Raw genomic sequence first — 21,415 nt, 5'->3', positions numbered from 1 at the left:
GAGCGGCGTGGAGACACCGCGGCTAGGCTCTGTCACCAGGTGGGGACTCGATTGTTCTTGTGCACACTGAGACCGATAAGCTGCACTTTTTGCTACCCCGAGCCAACGACCTGTCATGTTTTGACAAATGCTGTACTCTCGTGTACTTTTGCTCATTATAATATCATTATAATACCAAAACACACCTCCATCCCAAAAGCTACCCGCCTCCAAGGTGCGACCACCCCTCACTGAGCACGCGCTCTGAATTTCTCGGAGCCCATTCCTTTAAACAAAGACAGGAAAACTTTTCACCAATCATAACTAAGATATGCTTGACTAGAGTCACTCAAGCTCCACCTAAAAGATAGAAAATAATATAAATTGGCCTATGAGAGAGGGGATGTTAGGGAAGATACCATCATCAGGGAATACACCATCCCGAGGACCTCCTGACTCCTGGGATCAGTCGAGAGGCTGAGCCTCTCTTCCCCCCCCCCATTGGGACACCTTTGGGTGAGGTTTGAACACTTGGTTATACTGTGTGTCTCCACGGAAACTTAGAAATCTCTATAGAGTCTTTGTGCCTTTTAACACGTTAATTTTCAGGCCGTGTACCTGTGTATTTCATGCATGCTAGCTTGCTTTTGCAGACAGTAAATTATCGCTGGCAATCCAAAGAACCTGTGTACCCGCTGCTGTAATAAATTGCACTTAACTGCATTGTTCCTAGCTGTGATAGTTCTCATTGAACACAACCAGAGTAAGGGCGTGGTATGTTATTGGTGAATCCGTGACCGTGGTAGTTCAGTACCCTGAATCCGACTGGACTTGTAACGGTTAATCGGCTACACCCCTTAATGCAACAGATATGAAATACAATAAGCTGTCATCTTAGCTTGAGAACATGTCAAATTTATCTACAAAGCAAAGTCTCCAGTACCAAACTCTGAGCAGAATGGCATCCAAGCACTGCTGAAGGCTAGGAGGAGATAACCCAGATATTTTGGCAGAAAAAGAACGAGCATTGACAGCAGGATTCACCTCTTATCTTCAGGGTTAGGATTTGTCACGCCCAAACTTCAGTCTACTATGGAGAGAATGGCAATTCAAGAGATGACTAGTACATCCCCTGGTAGCAGTGGCACAGCTGTCTAACGCTGGCATAAAGTTTACAAGGTGGCAAAAGGATAGAAGTAGTACATGCAGATATTTTTCATTAGCCCTGATAAGAAAATGAAAGATAAAGCCTTCTGGGGATGCCAGCACTTCACCAGGTAGCACAGGAAACAAGATGGGACCAAACGCCTGGATGAAAATCCAAGTCAGACAAGCACAGTGAAGGTACAGCCACTCTGCGGGTCCCGGCCGTGTTGACCCAGCCCAGCATGGGACCCATTTCTTCTCAGCACACAGTGCTCACAGTGCCCACCCGCAGCCAAGCCCCACTGACCTGCGTGTGTCCATTCACCAGCACTTCCTCTGCAAAGCGTACTTTCACAGGGTTTGTTTTCAGCCTCGCCCTCTTCTCCGCAGTGAGGAACGATGACTTAGGCCCACCCTGAAAAGATAACAGCACTCAGCTGGCAGCTCAGCCTGTTGTACCCATGCACAGAGGGAGCAGCCCACAGTACGGTCACGGGTGCAGTCACAGCCAGTGCTGCTTACACCGCACCACCTCGCACCTACAGACGCGGGAGACACTTGGAGTCTCTCATCTTCCCGCACAATCCAGGCATGCTGCAGGATTTTGGACCCATCTGGGCGGTCACCGAGCCCAAACCCAGGTGCCCACTAACAAGTGGACAAACATGCAACACATGCTGCGCACAACCAATTTCACTACATATTTGCTCAGTTGCTGTGTTTAAGCATCTGCCCAGCTCCTGCAATGAAACCAGGATCCTGCAGAAAAACTGTTAACCCAACAGCTGGCTTGCGATGGGTATATGTATATATAGACACAGTATACCATAAACTGCCACACACAGAGCGCCTGAAGTCATAGACAAAAACCCTTCTGTCAACGTATCACAAGAACACAGCAGTATATGCAGCACTTTGCAGCACTGACGCGATTTCTAGAGCATACTGACATATTGCAAGGGTTTAAGAAAACTGTAAGGCTAAAAAGACAACTTGATGTCATCATGCTGCTGTCACATAACCACAATTTCACCATGACACTTTCACAAGAGATAACATGAGCTTAGGAACCAGTAGGTTTTTGTACCAATAGGTCCCTCCTCTTGTAAACCATGATATTCCCTACAGAGACGCCAACAGGCGATCAGAGGCAGCATCTCTTAGTATCCACCCAAACAGCTTCCAGGTGGGGCACTTACCACAGTCTCAGCAGAGGCACAAATGCCTCCCAGCCTGCCACAATCATCTTGCTCCAAGCCCATTTGGCAAGGACAGAGGAAGAGAGGTGGGCAGGAGTCTCCGTGCCCTGCCTGCAAGTCCTTCTAGGGACTGCCAGGGCACAGAGAGCATCATGCCCATCAGCTACTCCCAGGAGAGCCTGGAACATCCTGTCTGGCGTGGCCAGAGCAGCCACGTCAGAGGGTCTGATATCCATCGGTGGGAGGCGTTACCTCTCAGCTCTAAGCACAGCTGCCTTCAGAGTAGGGCAAGAGCCAACCCCAAACCCAAGAGACAAGCTGTAGCTGTATTTGGAGGTGTCCTTAAAGTGACCTGCAAAGGAAAAGACAAAAATGGATTTGTGTCCCATTTACTTCTAAAGCAATGCATGAAGGCCTGTGAAGGGTTTTTACAAATCCCATAAAGGGTTTTCCTAATCTTTTTTTCTCTGAAAAGCAGTTGCATTTCCCCTTGCTGGCTGACATTCAAGTCTTGTACATCTCTCATTTTTCCTTTATCTCCAAAGCTAGACCAAGCACTGGCACGACTGACTGATGTACTGGATATGGGAAATCAAATTAACAAAACACAGGAAACCACCGTTCACAGGGTTTGCCTAACACTTTTCTGTTATTTTGGCTTTGTGCACATCTGTTCAATGCCAACACCTAGGAGACTTAGTGCAGGAAAAAGGTATTTAAGAGGCTTTGTGTTTAGTGCATTTTCACTGAACGGTCAAGAAACCTCATAACCTTAAGCCTGAGAGCTCCAGCAACAATTCTGAAGGAGACCAGACATTTTTCTTGTATTTAAGAACAGATCTAAATTTAAAAGTCCAAACAATCAAGTGAAAATCACTCCCCAAAATGTTTGGTAGAGGGAAAAAAAACACCTCCTACAGGCCACCGTCATACATCAAAAGAAGCCAAAAAGCACACAAACCCGATTTTGTCCTTGCTTTGCAGCTCAGCTTTTACACACTTTGAAATCTACGTTGGCACACACATTATGCTGGCAGTACATCCCTGCTGGTGATTTTTACACTGTAGGAATGGGCAACCAGCACTAAAGTTTGTACTAAAACTTGGCTTCTCTTCCCAAAGTAGCATCAACACCCAGGCCCCAGACCTTACTAGAGATAGATCAGGGAAGGACAACCCAGCCGGCACAAGCAGGCTTGCTTGCTCAGGAGAGAGATGGAAGAGTTAAGAGCAGGAGAGGAATTTATAGGCCAGCACTTTGCTCAGCTCAGTCACAGGGCCTGCTGAACTATCAAGTGGAAATCCTCAGGTGGTAATGAACAGGCAGGCAGAGCCCAGAGAAAAAGGGATAAGAGTTTTCCCACGCTCAGAAAGAGTGCTAGGAAGCACCCGAGGTTTGAGAAAACCTCAAGAGCTTTCAAGGAGCATTGAGGGTGAGGGGAGGGTGGCGAGGGGGGTGTCCACAGCCTCAGCATTTGCCTTACAAGTCCTGGGGTGTAGAAGGCTTCCTGACCCCCCCCCGGGGCCAGGACAGCTGTGGCACATGGGGAAGCACCCACACTGCTCCCGGCAGGCTGGCATGAGACACGGCATGCAGGGCGAGATGCCTGGGGGGAGGCCTCCTCATGGCCAGGCCCTCCTGGCTCACAGGGCGCTGATGCAGAACCATGGCCAGGCACCTCCTGAGCCCTTCGCAGGCTGCCTCCAGCTCCAAATCACTCACTGAGCCCCTCACATGGGGCAGGTTCTGTGGGGGCTCTTGCCCCCTGTCCAGGAGAGCTGTGAGGCTTTACCACTGGTTATCCCTAGAAGCTCTTCAAAAGGCACAGGTGTGCGCAAAGGCAGCGGTTCCTTGCAGCTCCCTCACGGCTTCAGTCAAGCCCATGCATCCTGCACGCCAGCCCATCTGCCCCGCCTTCCCAGGGCTGCCCAGGATGGGGAGTGCTGAGAGTGCTCGAGAAGCCATTTACCGACGTGCTGCGCAGGACGGTTAGGAAGAGCTCGTCACCAGCCTCCCTGTAACAGAGACGGATGCAATCAGCCAGGGTCAGCAGCTGCTCGCGCCACCGCAACCCCTGGTGAAAGTGGGTTCCCACACCTCCACTCTTCACCCTCGTACCCTTGCCCAGACAGGGTGAGCAGGACCGTACCTGATCATGTCAGCCACCCGTTCAATGGACATGTCCTCTACCATGGTGGAGTTTATCCGGAGGAGCTGGTCACCTGGCAGCAGCTTCCCGTCAGCAGTGCTCCCTGTGGACAATTGGCACACCGTCAGTCATGCACTGGCAGACCTCCTGCCCAGGGGATGCACGCTGAGCTCTCCTCTTCCCACCCACCATCTGCTTGCCTCAGCAACTCCCTCCGTATGGCAATATAAGAAGGGGCCAAGAGATTTGGGGCCCTGGTGCCAGCTGGTACACGCAGCCCGTATTCACACCACCTAGCCTGGGCTTCCCTCTGGACCTCCAAACCACTGAGCAACCCTCTTGTGCACGCCTTGTCCATGCCTTGTCCATCGTCACAGCGCATTACACAGCACTCACAGGCACTGTGTGCCTTGGGCATAGTGGGGATGTTCATGGGATCTTGGGAGGCCACAGGATGACTGAGAGGGATCACTAGACTTCCTGCTACACCTCTCCCTGGGAGAGACAGGCTACGCTCCTGGCACGATGATGCCCCTTGGCCACCCAGGAGAGCATGGAGGAGGTCTTTTCCACCACACTGGTTGCTGGGAGGACCCACAAAGAGGTTTCCTAAAGACTAACAGCTGCAGTACCCAAGGGGCTACAGGGCAGGTAGACTTCTGGTCTGAAGAGCAGGAGTGTGCAGGCAGCCCCTGGCTCCATTACCACGAGACTACCGGTCAAGGTATTTAATTTCTCCACCAGACAGGTTTGCCCACACAGCACACTAGCACGCAGCACCTGTCCCCTGGGCACCCTGGCACACAGAAAAACACAGAACACAAAGACAAAGGGCTGGAAATAAGCACAGGGCTTTTAGCCATGGCCAAGACTTAAAAGGACAAGTTTCTCTGTGCCTGTTTTAATAAAACACTGATGCTTTCAGATTAGGAAGAAAGAAGAGCCTAACAGAAAACACTCCCTCTACACTTTTTACCCCTCAATACTCCCAGCTAATTTAGTCACAGGTTTCATATGGGGGGATGTCACAGCCTACATAGCTTGCTGGAGTCAGAGCCGAGACCACTCTTCTGCTACCTTTCCCACACCATCTACCTGTCCAGCTTGGGCAGTTTTTCCTCTGGCTGTCAGACTGTTACCAATAGGGGTACAAAGCAAGATTTTTGTGTATCTATTAGAAGAAAAAAAAAAACACCTTAGAAGCAGAGTTATGTCCCTTCTTATGGGGAAGAGTTGATTTGCTTAACCTAATCAGAACTCCATCTAGACTGCCTGTATCTAGCAGTGATCCTCTCCCGGTTACAGGGTGTTAAGCCCAGACAGCATTTTCAGCAACAGGATCTCACTGCAGAGTAAGAACTGTAAGATTAGATAAAATTCTTCCTTGGCATTTCGGATTCAACTCCAAAACGAACTTTGCTTTCAAGCAGCTCTGTGTGTCCCTCAAGATCAGCTGTGTCTGAGTGCAACCAAACAATTCATGGTGAAGCTGGCACTGTTTCAGATTTCCTCTGGGTTGTGAGAAATCAGACAGATGTTTAAGCACTCTGCATGTCACAGGCACACAGGCTTTCTCTCCTCAGAGATCAGGGTTTATGTGCTAACCATAGGCATCTGGCAGGAGTTTATCACAAAGGCCAGCTGGGACAGCTCAGGCTTCTCACACATATGGTTGTAGGGACAAGAAAATGGTGCTTACCTGCAGTGACAGATGCAATTGTAAGAGGAAGGTTTGGGCAGATCTCAAAGCCATAGTGATGGAGGACCAAGTCTTTGTACACTGTGACAGTGAGCTTGACATGGCTGGCAGGCTGGGCACTGCCATCCCTGGTGACATTTGTCACAGGCACTCTGCCACTGTGAGACAAGAAACTAGTTATTAAGATATAGTCAGATATATATAGTGTATATATCTGTGTATATAGTGTATATATAGTGTGTATATATATATATAGTCAGATATATATAGTAAGATATAGTCAAACTGGTATATTAAGATATAGTCAGAAAAAATGTTATCAAAGGGGCTTAGATTCCACAGCCCCCCTGATTTCAATGGGCTGCACAAGTATACAGAGAGGTCAGAACTCTTTTGGGTACCCATGGGTGTCCCCATGGTGGGCAGGCCAGCAGCACTCCCCTGGGCTCCAGGGAAATGTGAAGATCACAGGCCAGCAGTACCAGGCAGTTGCAGCCACAACTCTTTCAGCCACCTCAGTCTGGTGGTTGCATGGAAGGAGAACTCCAGGTGAGCCCCGCAGCAAGCCCTGACCTCCATGGGTCCAAGCAACACCTTTACCCAGCAATGTGGTGAGAGAATTTGCAGCTCCTGCCAGCATTCCATCCAGTTTAATTTTGATTCACAGACCTTAGAAAAGCAAAGCAGATACAGGCCAGGATCTCTTGCAAATGCAACACTGCCTTGTCTTTAAGACCTGGGCCAATGGCAAGACACAAGAGTTAAAATCCCATCTTCAAGAGAAGCACATTTCACGTTGAACGGTATTGTGTTTCTGCAGGTGTGGTTCACAAAATAGGAATGGGTGAAAGAAGGAACATTTGGCCCACTGGAAAATGAGGCAGATACTTGAAAACAGTGCTTATTTCTAGGGAATGCAGTAGGCATATTTTGAAGGAACTGAAACAATGAGTGAGAACCGCAACCTGTGACTTCCCATGTTCACTGGAAACAAGCTTGTGCTGTCTCTGATCAAAGCTGATCAACAAATACAATGTTTACCTTGATGCACCATCCCGGGAGCGATGAAGCCATTTCGCTACCATTTGCTCTATTCTACATGCTTTACGTGTCTGGATTAAGTTAGTCTCCAAATCTTCCATTTACCTGAAAGTGACAGAAATCACAGGAAAAAAAAAATCATACAAGATTGAGAAATCTAGACACTGTTCAGACTTAACAACACCAGTTCACAACTCCTGTGTAATAAAGAGATCCATCAGCACCTTGGAAAAACCATATCCTTCAACAGAGGATGTTAATACCTGTAATACTTGCAATGATTGTACCTGCCATCCAGTTTCCCGTGCCTGTGCTTTTGTTTTGTCCAGAGTGGTGGTTATACTGCACTAAATTCTCATGGCAGAGAACAACCTAGTAGTCTCCGCAGTCCTTTCTCAAGGTTTCTGGATCCTGCTATTTGTTCTCTCAGAAAACTGAGCTTTCGTATGACTATAAGAAATGCCTGGGATCTCCAATTAATGTGGTCGTGCCCAGGACCACAGCCAGACGGTTTTAAATATCTCCAAAAAGGGAGACTCTAAAACCCCTCCGGGCATCCTGTGCTACTACTGCTCAGTTGAAAAGTGCTTCCTGATGTTCAGTGGGACCCTCCTGTGTTTCAGTTTGTGCCCACTGCCTCTTGCCCTGGCACTGGGCACCACTGAAAAAGATTCTGGCTCCATCCTCTTTGCATCCTCCATTCAGGTTTTTATACATATTGAGAAGATTCCCTCTCAGACACTCTGTTCTCCAGCCTGAACAGTTTCAGCTCTCTCAGCCTTTCCTCATAAGACAGATGCTCAATTTCCTTTATTGTTTTCATGACCCTTTGCTGGATATTCTCCAGCAGCTCCATGCATCTCTTGCCCTGGGGAGCACAGAACTGGACACAGTGCTCTAGGTGTGGCCTCACGAGTGCTGGAGAGAGGGGAAGGATCTCCTTCCTCAACCTGCTTGGCAATACTTTCTTTCCCTAATGTAGCCAAGAGTACAGGTGGCCTTCTTTACAGCGAAGGCTCATTGCTGGCTCATGTTCAACCTGACGTCCACCAGGCCCCCTAATCATTTTCTGCCAGGCTGCTTTCCAGCTGGGTGGCCCCCAGCATGTCCTGGCGCCTGGGGTTGTTTCTCTCCGGGGCAGGACTTGGCACTTCCCCTTGTTGAACTCCGGGAGGCTCCTAACCCAACAGCACATTTCTCCAGCCTGTAAAGGTCCCTCTGAATGGCAGCACAACCCTCTGGCCTATCAGCCACTCCTCCCGGTTTTGTCATCTGCAAACTTGCTGAGGGTACGCTCTGCCCCGTCATCTAGATCATTAATGACGACACTAAAACAGGACTGGACCCAGTATTGACCCCTGGCATACAGCGCTAGCTACTGGCTTCCAACCCGATCTTACACCACTTATCACCACACTCTGGGCCCAGCCATTCAGCCAGTTTTTGATTCACCTCACTGTCTGCCCACCCCACCTGTACATCAGCAGCTCCTCTACGAGGTTCTTATGGGGGGCAGTGTCAAAAGCCTTAAAGAGTGCAGGTAGATAATGCCCACTGCTCTCCCCTCATCCGTCAGGTTGCTCATTTCATCATAGAAGCTTATCATATTAATCAAGCATGACTTCCCCAATGTGTATCGATGCTGACACCTCCTGATGATTTTCTTGTCCTTCAAGAATTGACCCTTGACTGCCTTGGGAAGGCAGATAACTAGGATATCCCCTCACTGTAAGGGGTTTACTGGGATTAATGTAACCACAGAAATTAAACGTAGAGCAGTAAGGAAGCAGAAAACTGAGTGGCCAGTGCAAGCTTGTGCACATAGCTCATAAACGATCTCATAAATGAACTTCTCTAAATGAAGTTCATAAACTTAAACCTGTCTCTGGTAAAACTGATCTAGAGTACTGATGTCTACTAATGCTGGAACTCTGTGAACATATGTGGTTCCAGAAATAATCAGTGAAGTGAATGGCTCATTCTGGATCTTCTAATTAAAAGTTCTAGTTAAGCAATATGAAAATGGTCACTCACCCAACCTGCTCCTTGTGCTTGTACCCCCAGCTGTCAAACCTGTGGGATGGGGCATGACACAAGCAACGGAGTGAAAAAGTGCATCTACCAGGGTAGTGAGGAGTGCCTCCCAACCCTCCAAAACAGGTTCTGTGAAAAAGGTTAGGCAGTCAAAGACCCGAATGAAGTGCCTCTATACACAAATGCACACAGCGTGGGGTAACAAACAAGAAGAGCTGATAGCCACTGCCCAGCTGGAAAACTGCAATTTGATTGCTGTCACAGAAACTTGGTGGCATGAATCAAATGATTGCAGTGCAGCAAGCAACGGCTATAAACTATTCAGAAGGGACAGGCAAGGAAGGAAAGATATGGGAGATACCCTCTGCAAAAAATGGGTCTGACTGCACAGAGAACAGCAACGCACAGATTGAGAGCGTATGGATGAAAAACAGAGACTAAGCCAACAAAGGAAATTTTGTGGTTTATGTCTACTACAGGCCACCCAATCAAGGAGAGGATGCTGATGAGTTCTTTCTTCAGCAACAGGAAACGTCACGCTCACAGGCCCTGACCCTGCTCGGGGACTTCAACCAACCTGACATCTGCTGGAAAAGCGGCACACCAAACTGCAAGCAGTCAAGGAGACAACTGGAGTGTGCTGAGGACAACCTCCGAGTACAGATGGTAGGACGACCAACAAGAGGAGAGATGTTGCCGGACCTGTCATTCACCAATGCAGGAGAATTTATGGGACAGCTCAAGACTGCAGGTAGCCTGGCCTACATGTAGTGACCATGTCCTGGCAGAACTCTCAATCTTGAGGGATACAGGATAGGCAAAAAGTAGAGTCGACACCCTAAACCTCAGAAAGGCAAACTTCAGGCTGTTTAGGGGACTAGTTCATGAGATCTCTTGGGAAACTGCCCTAAGAGATGAAAGGGAGAATGAGAGCTGGGAGATATTTAAAGACATTTTTCTTAGGGCACAAGAGCTCTCAATCCTGACATGCAAGAAGTCAGACAGGGAAGACAGTAGACCAGTTTAGCTAAGTCAGAACGTCTTAGCCAAACTCAAAACAAAGTGCACAGGCAGGAGATACAAATCCTGGAAAGATTATAGAGAGAGGGCCTGAGAACACTGAAGTGTACCAGGAACAACAAGGCACAGACGGAGCTGAATTTGGCCAAAGATGTGAAAAATAACCCAAAGGTTTCTTCAAGTACACAGGACAATACAGATAGATAAAAGAAACTGTGCACCCCACAATGAGTGGTACAGGAGACCTGGCTACAATCAACAAGGAGAACTCAACTTCTTTGCCTCAGTCTTCACCGGCAAGCCACACCACCCAATTTGCAGAATCCAAAGCCAGGTACCTGCAGAATGACATAATGCTGACTGTAGGAGAAAATCAGATCTGAGACCATCTAAGGAACCTAAAGGTGCACAAGTCCATGGGACCTGATGATATGCATCCACAGGTCCAGAGGAAACTGGCAGACGAAGTTGCTAAGCCACTATCCATCACATTTGAGAAATCATGGTAGTCTGGTGAAGTTCCCGCTGACTGAAAGAGGGGAAACATAGCTCCCATTTTTTAAAAAGGAGGACCTGGGAAACTACAGGCTAGTCAGTCTCACCGCCGTGCCTGGCGAGATCACAGAGCAGATCCTCCTGGAAACTCTGCTAAGGCAGACAGAGAACAGAGGCGACTGGTGACAGCCAGTGTGGCTTCACTAAAGGCACATTGTGCCTACCTAATTTGGAGGCCTTCTATGATGGGGTTACAGCACTGATGGATAGGGAAAGAGCAATTGAGATCATATACCTGGACTGTTGCAAAGCATTTGACACTGTTCCTCAGGATCTCAAAATTGGAGAGTGGCAGATTTGATGCATGGACAACTCGGGGGATAAGAAACTGGCTGGATGGTCACACTCAAAGAGCTGCGGTCAACAGCTAGATGTCCAGGTGGAAACCAGTAAGAAATTATGTCCCCAGGTGTCCACACTGAGATCAGTACTATTTAACATCTTTGTTGATGACATGGACAGTGGAATTGAGCGCAACCTCAGCGTGTTTGGAGATGACATCAAGCTGTGCAACGTAGCTGACATGCTGTACAGAAGGGATACCATCCAGAGGGACCTTGACAAGCTCAAAAGGTGGGCCCGTGCAAACAGCGTGAGGTTCACCAAGGTCAAGTGCAAGGTCCTGAGCCTGGGTTGGGACAATCCCAAACATGAATACAGACTTGGTGACAAGTGGATCTTGCAGCCCATGAAGCCAACCACATCCTGGGCTGCATCAAAAGCAGCATGGCCAGCAGAGTGAGGAAGGTGATTCTCCCCTTCTGCTCTTCTCTCAGGAGACCCCACCTGGAGCCCTATGTTCAGCTCTGGGGCCCCCAGCAAAAGGACATAAACCTGTTAGAGCATGTCCATAGGAGGGCCACAAGAATTATCTCTGATCATCCAGAGAGCTTCTCTCATCCTCTGATCTTCAGATGGCTGGAACACCTCTCCTACAAAGACAGGTTGAAAGAGCTGGGGTTGCTCAGCCTAGAGAATAGAAGGCTCTGGGGAAACCTTACAGCAGCCTTCCAGTACCTAAAGGGGGAAAGACAGGGAGGGACTCTTTAGCTGGTAGTGTAGTGACAATGGGCAATGGTTTTAAACTCAAAGGACGTAGATTTAGATTAGATGTTAGAAATAAATTCTTTACCACAAGGGTGGTGACATATTCGAACAGGTTGCCCAGAGAAGTCACGGATGCCCTGTCCCTGGAAGTGTTTAAGGCCAGGTTGGATGGGACTTTGAGCAAACTGGTCTAGTGGAAGGTGTCCAGTGGAAGGAGTCCTTGCTCACAGCAGGAGGATTGGAACTAGATGATCTTTAAGGTCCCTTTCAACCCAAAGCATTCTGTGATTGTTTTAGTCCTACTGAAATGAAGAACTGTGGCACTGGAATCATCTGGCTCAGATCTATTTAATTCATTATGACTTTAATTGCACCTAAAAATGTTAAAAAAAAAAAGTTGTATCTTTTGAAGATGTGAAGGCCAGGTCAGCTTCCAGACCCCAAACTTAATCTGCCAGTCCACCTCTCCTCTATAAAGCCAGCTCATTAGTAACTTTAATGTCGTACCTTCCAAGTTACAGAAAGCCTGTAGCCACCATTCTCATTACTTGTTCAAATGCTGGAAAGAACTGTGGGCTGCAGGTGAATCAAATGCAAAATGAATCAGAAAATTTGTTTGCATCTACAAAAAGTCATAAAGAATATCAACCTTTTCTATTTCAAATATTGACAAAGAAACAGAATCACCTTCCACACTGTCTTCCACTCAATCTGCAAGATTTGTAAGCCCCCAGCTTCTCTCTTAGGTCTTCTGCTCAGACAGTAAACTCAGCACAACAGGGACATTCTTGGTTATGCTGAGATGACAGCAGCTGCTGATCCATGGCAGAAGCTCTGCTGCAAGAGAAAAATTAGTAAGTTAATATCAGAATAACAAGATATAAAAGAGATGCTTGGAAGCTGACAGAAATGAGGCATGAGACATTTTGTCTGAACACAAACTGGATCTCTATTCCTCTTCACCTTCCCCACTCACAACACTCTTCCTAACAATGATGAAAGGACGGGACCAACGTTTGTTGATTTCTCTTTTCCTTCCCTGGAAGCCGTTCTGGCCCTTTTCACTACCCAATCACATAGCAATGGACAGAAAAGAGGGTCATAAAATTCAACCCTTCATTTCTTTCATGAGCATTTTTTTGGCTGCTCTTTTTTACGCAGCACAATCAAAAACTGACCCCAGCCACACCTGCCTCTGAACAGCATCTTTGAGCTGAAAATGAGCATCCTTGCAATCAAACAGTACTTTCTGAAGGAAGAAATAGATTGTTGGATAGGAAATCTGGCCTCTTTCCAGATGGGTGACCGGGGAATAATCATAGCATATGTACAAGGATAGCAGTTCTGCAGCCAGGAGGACATAAATCGGACATTTCAATCCAAGGCCTGATCATTCATCATCTATCCTTAACATCACTCTTTCGGTCAAAATCTTTCGCCTTCTCTGTCTGTAGACAGCCCTAGACACTATTACACGTGTGTCACAGTGTGGCTACTCCATCCTCTATCCCCGCCCTTTATCTTCTTTGCAGAAAGAACAGGCTTTCCTTTCCACACCTGTGCTGCCCTTCACAAAAAAGGATTTCTGGAGGAAGTCCGAGTCCACATGACAAGGACAAAAAGCTTGAAGAATGAATATAAATGCTCAGAAACCCTAGATGGAATATAAAAGAAGAAAAAAAATAAATCACTTCTTCCTGTAAAACAGACTTTTTGAGATAGGCATCTTAAAAGAGGAGGCTTTGGCAGGTATTTCCTTATTACAGTGCAAAACTCAGTGCAGTAGGGTTTGTTTTCTTTCTCAGGGTGTCCCCTGGGCACGCAGACACTTGCACGTGTGTTGTGTGGGAGAGGGTTATCCAGCCCTTTGCATGTACAAACCAAGCATGTGTGACTGGCACCTCCTCTTTGCTCCAAAGCAGCCCCAGAAAAGCTCTCACCTGAGTCTTTTTCCCACTTGCACCTGCCATTTTGGAACTATTTTGGATCAAGCCCTCGAACACATCACGAAGCTGCTTGAGTGGACCAGGATCGAAATACCAGAAGATCCTTAAACTCTGTCAGAGGAAAACAAGACTTGCCCGGTATCTGCACGACCAACTGACCCATCCGAACAGCTACCGCTTGGTGTCTCAGAGGAAACCTGAATGGTTCTGGCTCTTCAGAAAGAACGTCGACCTGGAGATCAAGGCCTTGGCGAACCTCAGAGTGTGTAGGCACAAGGTGGCACGCCAGGAAACACGTCCATCTGTCAGCCTGCACTGGCTGCGCAACATGCACCTCACCACCGCAGCAAGAACATCCCTTCCCCACCAGACACCTGGCTGCTGTTGGGGCTTCCTTCCCCACAGCCTCCCTTTTTGCCACTGCAGTGGTAACAGATGTTCATATATTCTGCCCATGTTGCAAATACAAGCAATGTCACCGGGTCTCCATCCAACCCAGTGAGGAAAGCAAAGTTTGCAGCAGCCCACCCTATGGGGAGAGGAAGCCGTGAAGAAATGAGTTCCTACGGTGCAATCCCACAGAAGGCACTGAGTGGGAGTGTTCAGCCACCCAGCCCAGATTTGACTGGCAGAAAAATATTATATACATGTATTTGTGCGTGTGTGCGCACATGTGTGTTACACGCTCTCAAAGAGAATACTACAATTTTTCCCACATCATTGAATGGAAGTATAAATCCATCAAACTGAAGTTTTCTAATGAGCAAAAGTAGCCAGAACTGCTTCCTGGGGCCACATCCAGCTGCTCAGTGAAGATCACCGAGCAGGGAGACTCCACAGGCTCCTCAGGCAACCTGTGCCACAGCCTGGTCACCCTCGCCACAAAGCAGCTTCTCCTTCTGCCCAGACAGAGCCTCGTGTCCCTCAGTGTGCGCCCACCACCCCTTGTCCTGTCACCAGGCTCCACCCAGCTCCAACTCCTTCCCCCCCTTCTCTTCAGCAGTTTTGGCACCCTGGTGGCACCCCCTAGGCATTCTCCTCACCCAGCTGAACCCTGAAATCACCAGAGCCACCCAATTCATCTGCCAGAGCAGCTATTGAAACTAAGTCTCTGCTGTGTGTGATTTACATTTTTCCCCACGACATTACATACATCTGCAGACAGGCGGCACAGCCCGGATGATACAGCAACACGTTCCTCACCAGAAAATGCTCCTTTCCACCCCACGGCACTCTGATGTGCAAGAGCTCTGCAAAGTTAAGCGATCTCCCCAAGGAATTACTGCATCTCTCCAGGAAACAAGGATTCCCTCAGCAAAACACCTCAACCCTCCGTGCCATACTCCTTCCTATGCAGCAGGAGAACACTGCAAGGAGAACACACCAAAAGCTGCAGGAGAGCAAGCAGACTAGCATCCAGGGGACATAGAGAAGGCAGGAGTGACACTCAGGATCAGCAAACCTCCACTGCCCACTGATAGCAAAGACCTGCACAGACAGAAACAGTTGGAATAACCTGTCATAAAACATCTCTAGATGTGGTCCAGCCTTACCACCACTGACCTGAATCACAGCTCTTCTAGAAGCATCGTTCTCAGTGATGACTACTGAGAACTCATCACTTTCTTCTGAGTGACGCTAGTCAGCATCATGCAATCTCAAGGAAGACAACAATACAATCAAAATAGTGTATAGTGCACCCTTTCCTTCCCCAGTTCCCAAACCCCAGCACAATAACATACACTGACAAAGAGCCATTACACTTCAGTGTTCTTCTGGGCCATCTCAGACACGCTGCTTTTGATTTACTTGCTCACTGCTGATGTAGCAAACCTTCAGCAAGCATACCATCGTGCACACAGCAGGAAGCCCTGCAAGGTTAGGAAGAGTGTAATGGCTTGTGGGAACGCAGCCCGAGCTCTTCTACTGCAACTTTCCCCCACCGGCACACTGCAATGGCACACATTGCTGAGACAGCGCCAGGCCGAAACCCAGACTTCCTTAGAGTAATCAGACAGAACATTTAACTAGGTCAAGTGACCTCTGGTTCTCTTTGGAATATTTGTCATGGTGGCTTTCCTTATACAGCTTTTCGATTTTGCCACCACTGTCAGACAGGCCACCCAAAAGCAGCCAGAACAACAGGCAGCCTGCAGAGAAGCAGACAGGAGATCACGGGCAGGTTTGACTCCAGCTGCCTGTGCTGAGCTCCAAGAGCTGGGATGCAATGGGAAGGATAACCAGTCTCCTGCATTCTCCCACAGGCATCATCAGAGGTGGTCAGGCCAGCTGAGCAAAATTATTTTCTTCTCCTTTTAAGGGCTCCCTTGCACCTGTACTTCCCCACAAAGCTTCCAAAACCTCCTGTGGCCATTAGTGACTTGCTGGATTTTGCAGGACAGAAAAGGACACCCAGCTGCAGACAACATGTAGGGGCACCCAGAAGACCCTTCTGCAACACTTCATCCTCACATCGGCACTGCCAACTCATTAAAGCCTAGCCACCCTTATACTGATGTTCCCAGCATCCACCCCAGAGTTACAATGACGGCTGAAGTTTCAGATTTGATTTAAATTTCTACTACAAAAAGAATGGAGTTGACCTTCACAGTGGCAATAAAAAACACCCTTGATGCATGGTCCCAGATGCATCCTTGTAAGGCAAATAAAGAGGAATTCAAGTTTTTTGTTTGTTCTGAATGTCCTAAAGTTTGGGGCCTGGTTTGTTTTGACTAACGAGAAAGAGCAGCTATGACACACACTACTGTGACAATATGTGTATTTATAGCATATGGAGTGGAACAATTGCATTATTTTCTTTGCAAAATGTACTTTTCTACCTGAAAAGCATATGACCAACATTTGCTTTGCCACTCAAGCTGCCAGCCCTGCTGACGGTTCTCAATGTTGCAAGGGGGTTGGAACTAGATGATCTTTAAGGACTCTTCCAACCCAAGCTGTTCAATGATTTTGCAGTTATTACAGTACTCCTGCCTCACATGTGTATTTAGTAAGGGAGTAAAGGGCATTTAAGGCTTTTTCCACCTCCCAACCTCAGTCCAGCCTCCCAGTCACTCTGCAACAATGCTTGCAAGCAGACATAATCATGGAAGTACGTAGTTTAGGCACCTAAGCTCCAGCTAATACTGTGCAGCCCTCACAGGAAGCCTTGCCATGCTGAGCTGAACTGTATGACCACGGAAGACACTGAAACCTTGCCTCTGGCCACCCTAGCATGCCATGGACCCAAATACTAGCAGCAACCTCCACACCAGCTGGGATGTTGAAAATACAGGCAAGTAAGATTCAGTGTCAGTCACTGCCATGACCCAAAGCATAAATACAGTGCTTTGTGTTGGTCCTGTCTGCTTTTCATTCAAATCAAATCTCTCTTTTCGTGCATGATCAAAACCTGAGCACTAGGTTAGATCTTTAAAAAAGCTCTGTCTGTTGTCCCTGAGGAGCAGCTCAAAGTTCCTAAAATAACCTCTGGTCCTCTTCCCAATTTTCCTTTATGGGGCTGTTGAGTCTCACAGAAGCTGCAGGACTGCTGGTATTACCTCCATTCACTGAAGCTGCTTAGGCCTCAGCATCTTCTCTCTTTTCATATCCTTTGACGGATGGCTAACTTCCTGATCCGATCTCTTGGTCTTCAAAGTAATCCTAAAGATGTTGAACTTCAGCAGTTCCCCTGGATAAGGAGCAGAGGTGTCTCTGCCTTGCATGCAGTGCTATGGGGATACAATGCTCTACAGCAGTGAAAGCCACTAGAGAATGAGCTGTGGAAAAAACATGACACGGCTGTGCACTTCATCATGTCTTCTGCTTTTGCCTTCTCATGGCACAGACAGAGCAATATAAACAAGTCCACAGTCCTGCTGGTATCCAGACTGCAGCTATTCCTGCTGAAAAGGCTTGTGCAGGAGAATTTTACCTCCAATGTAGCTGGCGACTGATCCTCAGACAGCACAGTTTGGAGACAAAGTGGGGCTGGTCCCTGCACAGGCTACCCAAACTCATAACGCCTGCTATTCCCCAGAGACCAGTCACCTGCCATGTGCTGCCATCACAAGCTCTAAGAAGCAGAAACTGCAGCAGCAGAGGGTTTTCTTGTGCAGCGTGGCTGATCTTGGTTTGGAGAACAGCACAGAAATCCTCTAGATTACACTCAGCCTCTCCGCTGTCAGAAAATGTCAGAAAGCCCCAGTTTTTCCACCCGCTTTCAGAGATCAAAAGGACAGTGAAAGAAGGGCTCGGCTCAGGCACCCCTTGAGGCCATCCCCAGGCAACGAACACCCCTGACCCTGGAGAAAGGCTGGGCTCCTACGGGACAGTCTGGGATCCCTCCGCCAAGGGATGGCTCTCCGCTCCTGACAGCGTAAGCAGGTGCGGAACCGGTCCGATGCAGGTTCAGGAGAACAGGCAGGTTCTCACACAGCCAAACTCGTATCTCTGTGACCTGCCAGGGTCATGGAGTGGGTCCCCTATGGGGTAGAGAGGCATCAGTGAAACTGGTGGTCTCTGTCCTCAATTCTTAAACCCTTGTTCTCCTGCACGTGCCACCAGAGGGCAGGCCCATTCCTTGCTTTCCAGGCAGACAGTAGAAAACTAAGCTAATTCCTGACAAATGTAGTCATTGTGAGCCTGAACTGCATCAGAAGACACTTTTGGGAGGACTGGCTGTCTCTGCAGCAAAGCTTTTGAAGGTCAGCCAGTCCTGACAAGCCACTGGGACAAAACAGTATTTTACAGACATTCCACGTAGTAGCTTCTAAAGATGTTCTCTGAGATACGGTCAGAGGAGATAGCTGGTCCAAAGGACCATGATTAAACCTGCAATGGCAACCTGCACTCCCACCAGCACACGAGAAAGCCCCAGCCAGGAGGATGTTACCAGAGCCCCCTCCCCAGAACATTTCCGTCTGCATAGCACCTGCCGATAAGGGCGTTCCTCTTCTTCGGAGATATTTTACGCACAGCACCGACACCGCAGCGCTGCTGAGACGCACACACCGAGGATTCGAGCTGTGCCATGAGGCAGGAGCAGCTAGATGGCACATGAGCACAGAGGAGAAGCACACGCCCGCAGCCGCAGCCCAGCAGCCAGCGCTCACCCGCTACCTCCCAGCTCCCACGTCTCCTGGGATTCTCCGCAGGCTCGCTCCCATGCAAACACAGCAGACACTGACAGGGCAGGCCTCCTTCCTCCTCCAGCGGTCACGACTTTTACAGAAATCAAGTACTGTTACAGCCCCATCACAGCTCCCTTCTTCCACCTCTGCAGTGAGGCAGGTGAAGATTTGAGGAAAGATAAACAGGAGCACACAGGCTGGGGCAAGCCATGCTGCTTTCATTATTTGAGTGTGATTGAGCTGTTGCTAACAAGTTTTCCACAATCACATAGTTAAATAACATAGCCTTTGGAGAAGGAAAAAAAAAAAGCAGAAAGGAGGGGAAAGGAGAGAGGAGAAAGAAAAGAATCACCGTGGTCATCCTGTCTTATAAGTCAATTCAGTATGAGGAGAAGATTTCCCTGAGCACATCTGTAACTCTTCCCTGGTTTTGCAGAAAAAAGCTGCATCCACGCAGGCTTGCCCAGCTCACAGGACAGCCCAAAGAGCCCAAATGCATTGTGGTGTCTCCTGCGGGGCACGGGCCTGCCTGGGGCTCATCCCAAGGAATTCCCCTCTGTGCTCAAAGGGCAGGCAGCCACAAACATCCTTTTCCGTCAGTCCCCTCACCCATGCTGCAGTGCTGATTCTACTCATGAGGAAAACATCCCCATGACACTGTTAGATATTGCCAGATGTCTCTAATGGGATTTAGATTATCCTCCACACCCTTATGTCAGCTGCTTTTACGATCACCCTGGGGCCCTCATTATAATCGCTTTGGTACCACAGAACAGCCTGCTCTCTTAACAAGGACTTCACAGCCGAGCTGATGTCCCCCTGACTGTACGACTGTTCTGAGCATTTCTGCCCAGCTTCCCCACGTCAGGGAGGCTCAGCTGGGACACAGAAAATGAAAAGCTTTGACTTGGTTAAAAGGGGAAGGAGCCCTACAGCACCAGCCGGTGGGTTAGCAAGCCCACGGCCTAGCGCTGAGGAGCAGGTGACAGTTGCTTTTCTGCTACCAAGAAAGGGAACTAACCCAGTCCAGGCGACTTACAGCTTTTGTTAGCAAAATGTCCTCCAAGGTGTGTACACACACCCTTTTACCAAGCTGTTTCTAAAAGACTTTAAAAACAACTGGTATTGGGTGTTTGTGTTGGGTTGTGGGGGAAGGCAGACAACAGTGACTACATGAATTGCCCTAGTGGTCAACCTTCCTCTAAAAGCTGGCAGGCGGTGCTGATGTGGGCTCTGAACAAGGACAACCCCAACCTCACTGCTTCCCTACTTAGGGAGATAATAGGCAGAAGAACAAACATTGCAAGAAGAACAGGTCTGCTGCATCACAGGACCCTTCCTCTGCTAGTGCAGAAGTGTGGACCACATCCCCCCGGGCTGGTCCTGCAGCACACCAGCACATCCTGCATAGTCTCTTGTACAGCCTGTGGTTCATCTACTGCCACAGGCAGCCAAAAAGAGAACCTGTGCTGTTCCAGAAACATATGGTCTTGTTTGCTAAGCAGCACCAGGCAAGTCCAGCATCACCAAATTCCTGCTCCAGTGTGAACAAGTCTTCTTCATGTGTTCCAGTAGTCACCATTTCCGATTGCAATGCTTTCAGTGGGCAAGCGAGCAAGTTCTGGCTCATCAGCCGTTGTCACTAACCACCTTAGAAAAGGGCACCAACCCAACTTAGCTTTTCATATAGCCATCAATGTATCTTGGGCTTCAGGTTTTTGTCTTACCAGAACAAAAGTACTTTTTGCACGAGTGGTACATCACACCTCACGGAATGAGACACCGCCATGTCCACCATCAGCCCACCCGCAGAGCCAGGACCAGCCTCTGACGCTGTGGGTCAGGCCCTCACCAGCTGAACACAACATGTTGCAGCAGCCTAAGGGACTTGTCACTTCTAGTTTGCAGCTAGTAAAGCCATACTCCTTGACTGGACCCCTCCTCCCGCAACATACCATATCTTCCACTTTGAACTGAGGAAAACAAGGCAACATGGTAATGAAGCCATGAAACATTTGAGGATGTGCAGTCTGTGTCAGAAACACGATGTGCCCCCAGCCACTGCCCCCAAAAAGTGCTTCCAAGTCACAGCATTATTTCCTGTTTTCCTTCTTGTTTAAAATGGAAAAAAATCATCAATATTCAGCACTGGTTTTTGTTTGGTTTTGTTTTTTAGTATCAGGGAGAATTACCACTTGCCTTTCTGACTCTGGAGAACAAACAAAAAAACAACAACCAAAAAAACCAACAACACTACTGCCTTTTAATCCTAATGAAAACCCAGGTTTTCACATAAAAACAGGTGCTGCCAGGAAAAAAACAACCAACCAACCAAAAAAAACCCACAGCAACAACAACAAAAAAAACTGTCCACCTGCTTGAAGTCAAAAGCCTTCACCACAGAAATACCAAGCACTTTGGCAATCCAGGAAAGATAAGAGTTTCTCCTTCAGGCCTTCATGCAGGT

General features: G+C 48.3%; 1 protein-coding gene across 8 annotated transcripts in view; it reads right to left on the bottom strand.

Annotated features, from left to right (window-relative positions):
- The window catches only part of FRMPD1 (FERM and PDZ domain containing 1), a 58,225-nt gene that overhangs the window by 19,984 nt on the left and 16,826 nt on the right, over positions 1-21,415 (bottom strand). For 6 of the 8 annotated variants that reach the window (XM_083817476.1, XM_083817477.1, XM_083817478.1 and 3 more), the window contains exons 2-7: positions 12,558-12,707; positions 7,215-7,319; positions 6,174-6,331; positions 4,475-4,577; positions 4,295-4,340; positions 1,433-1,540 (exon numbers count right to left, since the gene is read on the bottom strand). In XM_083817476.1, the coding sequence (XP_083673602.1) occupies positions 1,433-1,540; positions 4,295-4,340; positions 4,475-4,577; positions 6,174-6,331; positions 7,215-7,315 (516 nt within the window). In that variant the 5' untranslated portion in view covers positions 7,316-7,319; positions 12,558-12,707. Of the gene's footprint in view, positions 1-1,432; positions 1,541-2,324; positions 4,200-4,294; positions 4,341-4,474; positions 4,578-6,173; positions 6,332-7,214; positions 7,320-12,377; positions 12,447-12,557; positions 12,708-21,415 lie in introns of those variants that run through there. The other 2 variants (XM_083817479.1, XM_083817482.1) reach the window with 2 other exon arrangements.

This window comes from Anser anser, assembly GCF_964211835.1.
Source record: "Anser anser genome assembly, chromosome: Z".
Lineage (NCBI taxonomy): Eukaryota > Metazoa > Chordata > Aves > Anseriformes > Anatidae > Anser > Anser anser.
The sequence above is the reverse complement of the archived record's forward strand: the minus strand, read 5'-3'. Positions and strand labels throughout refer to the sequence as shown.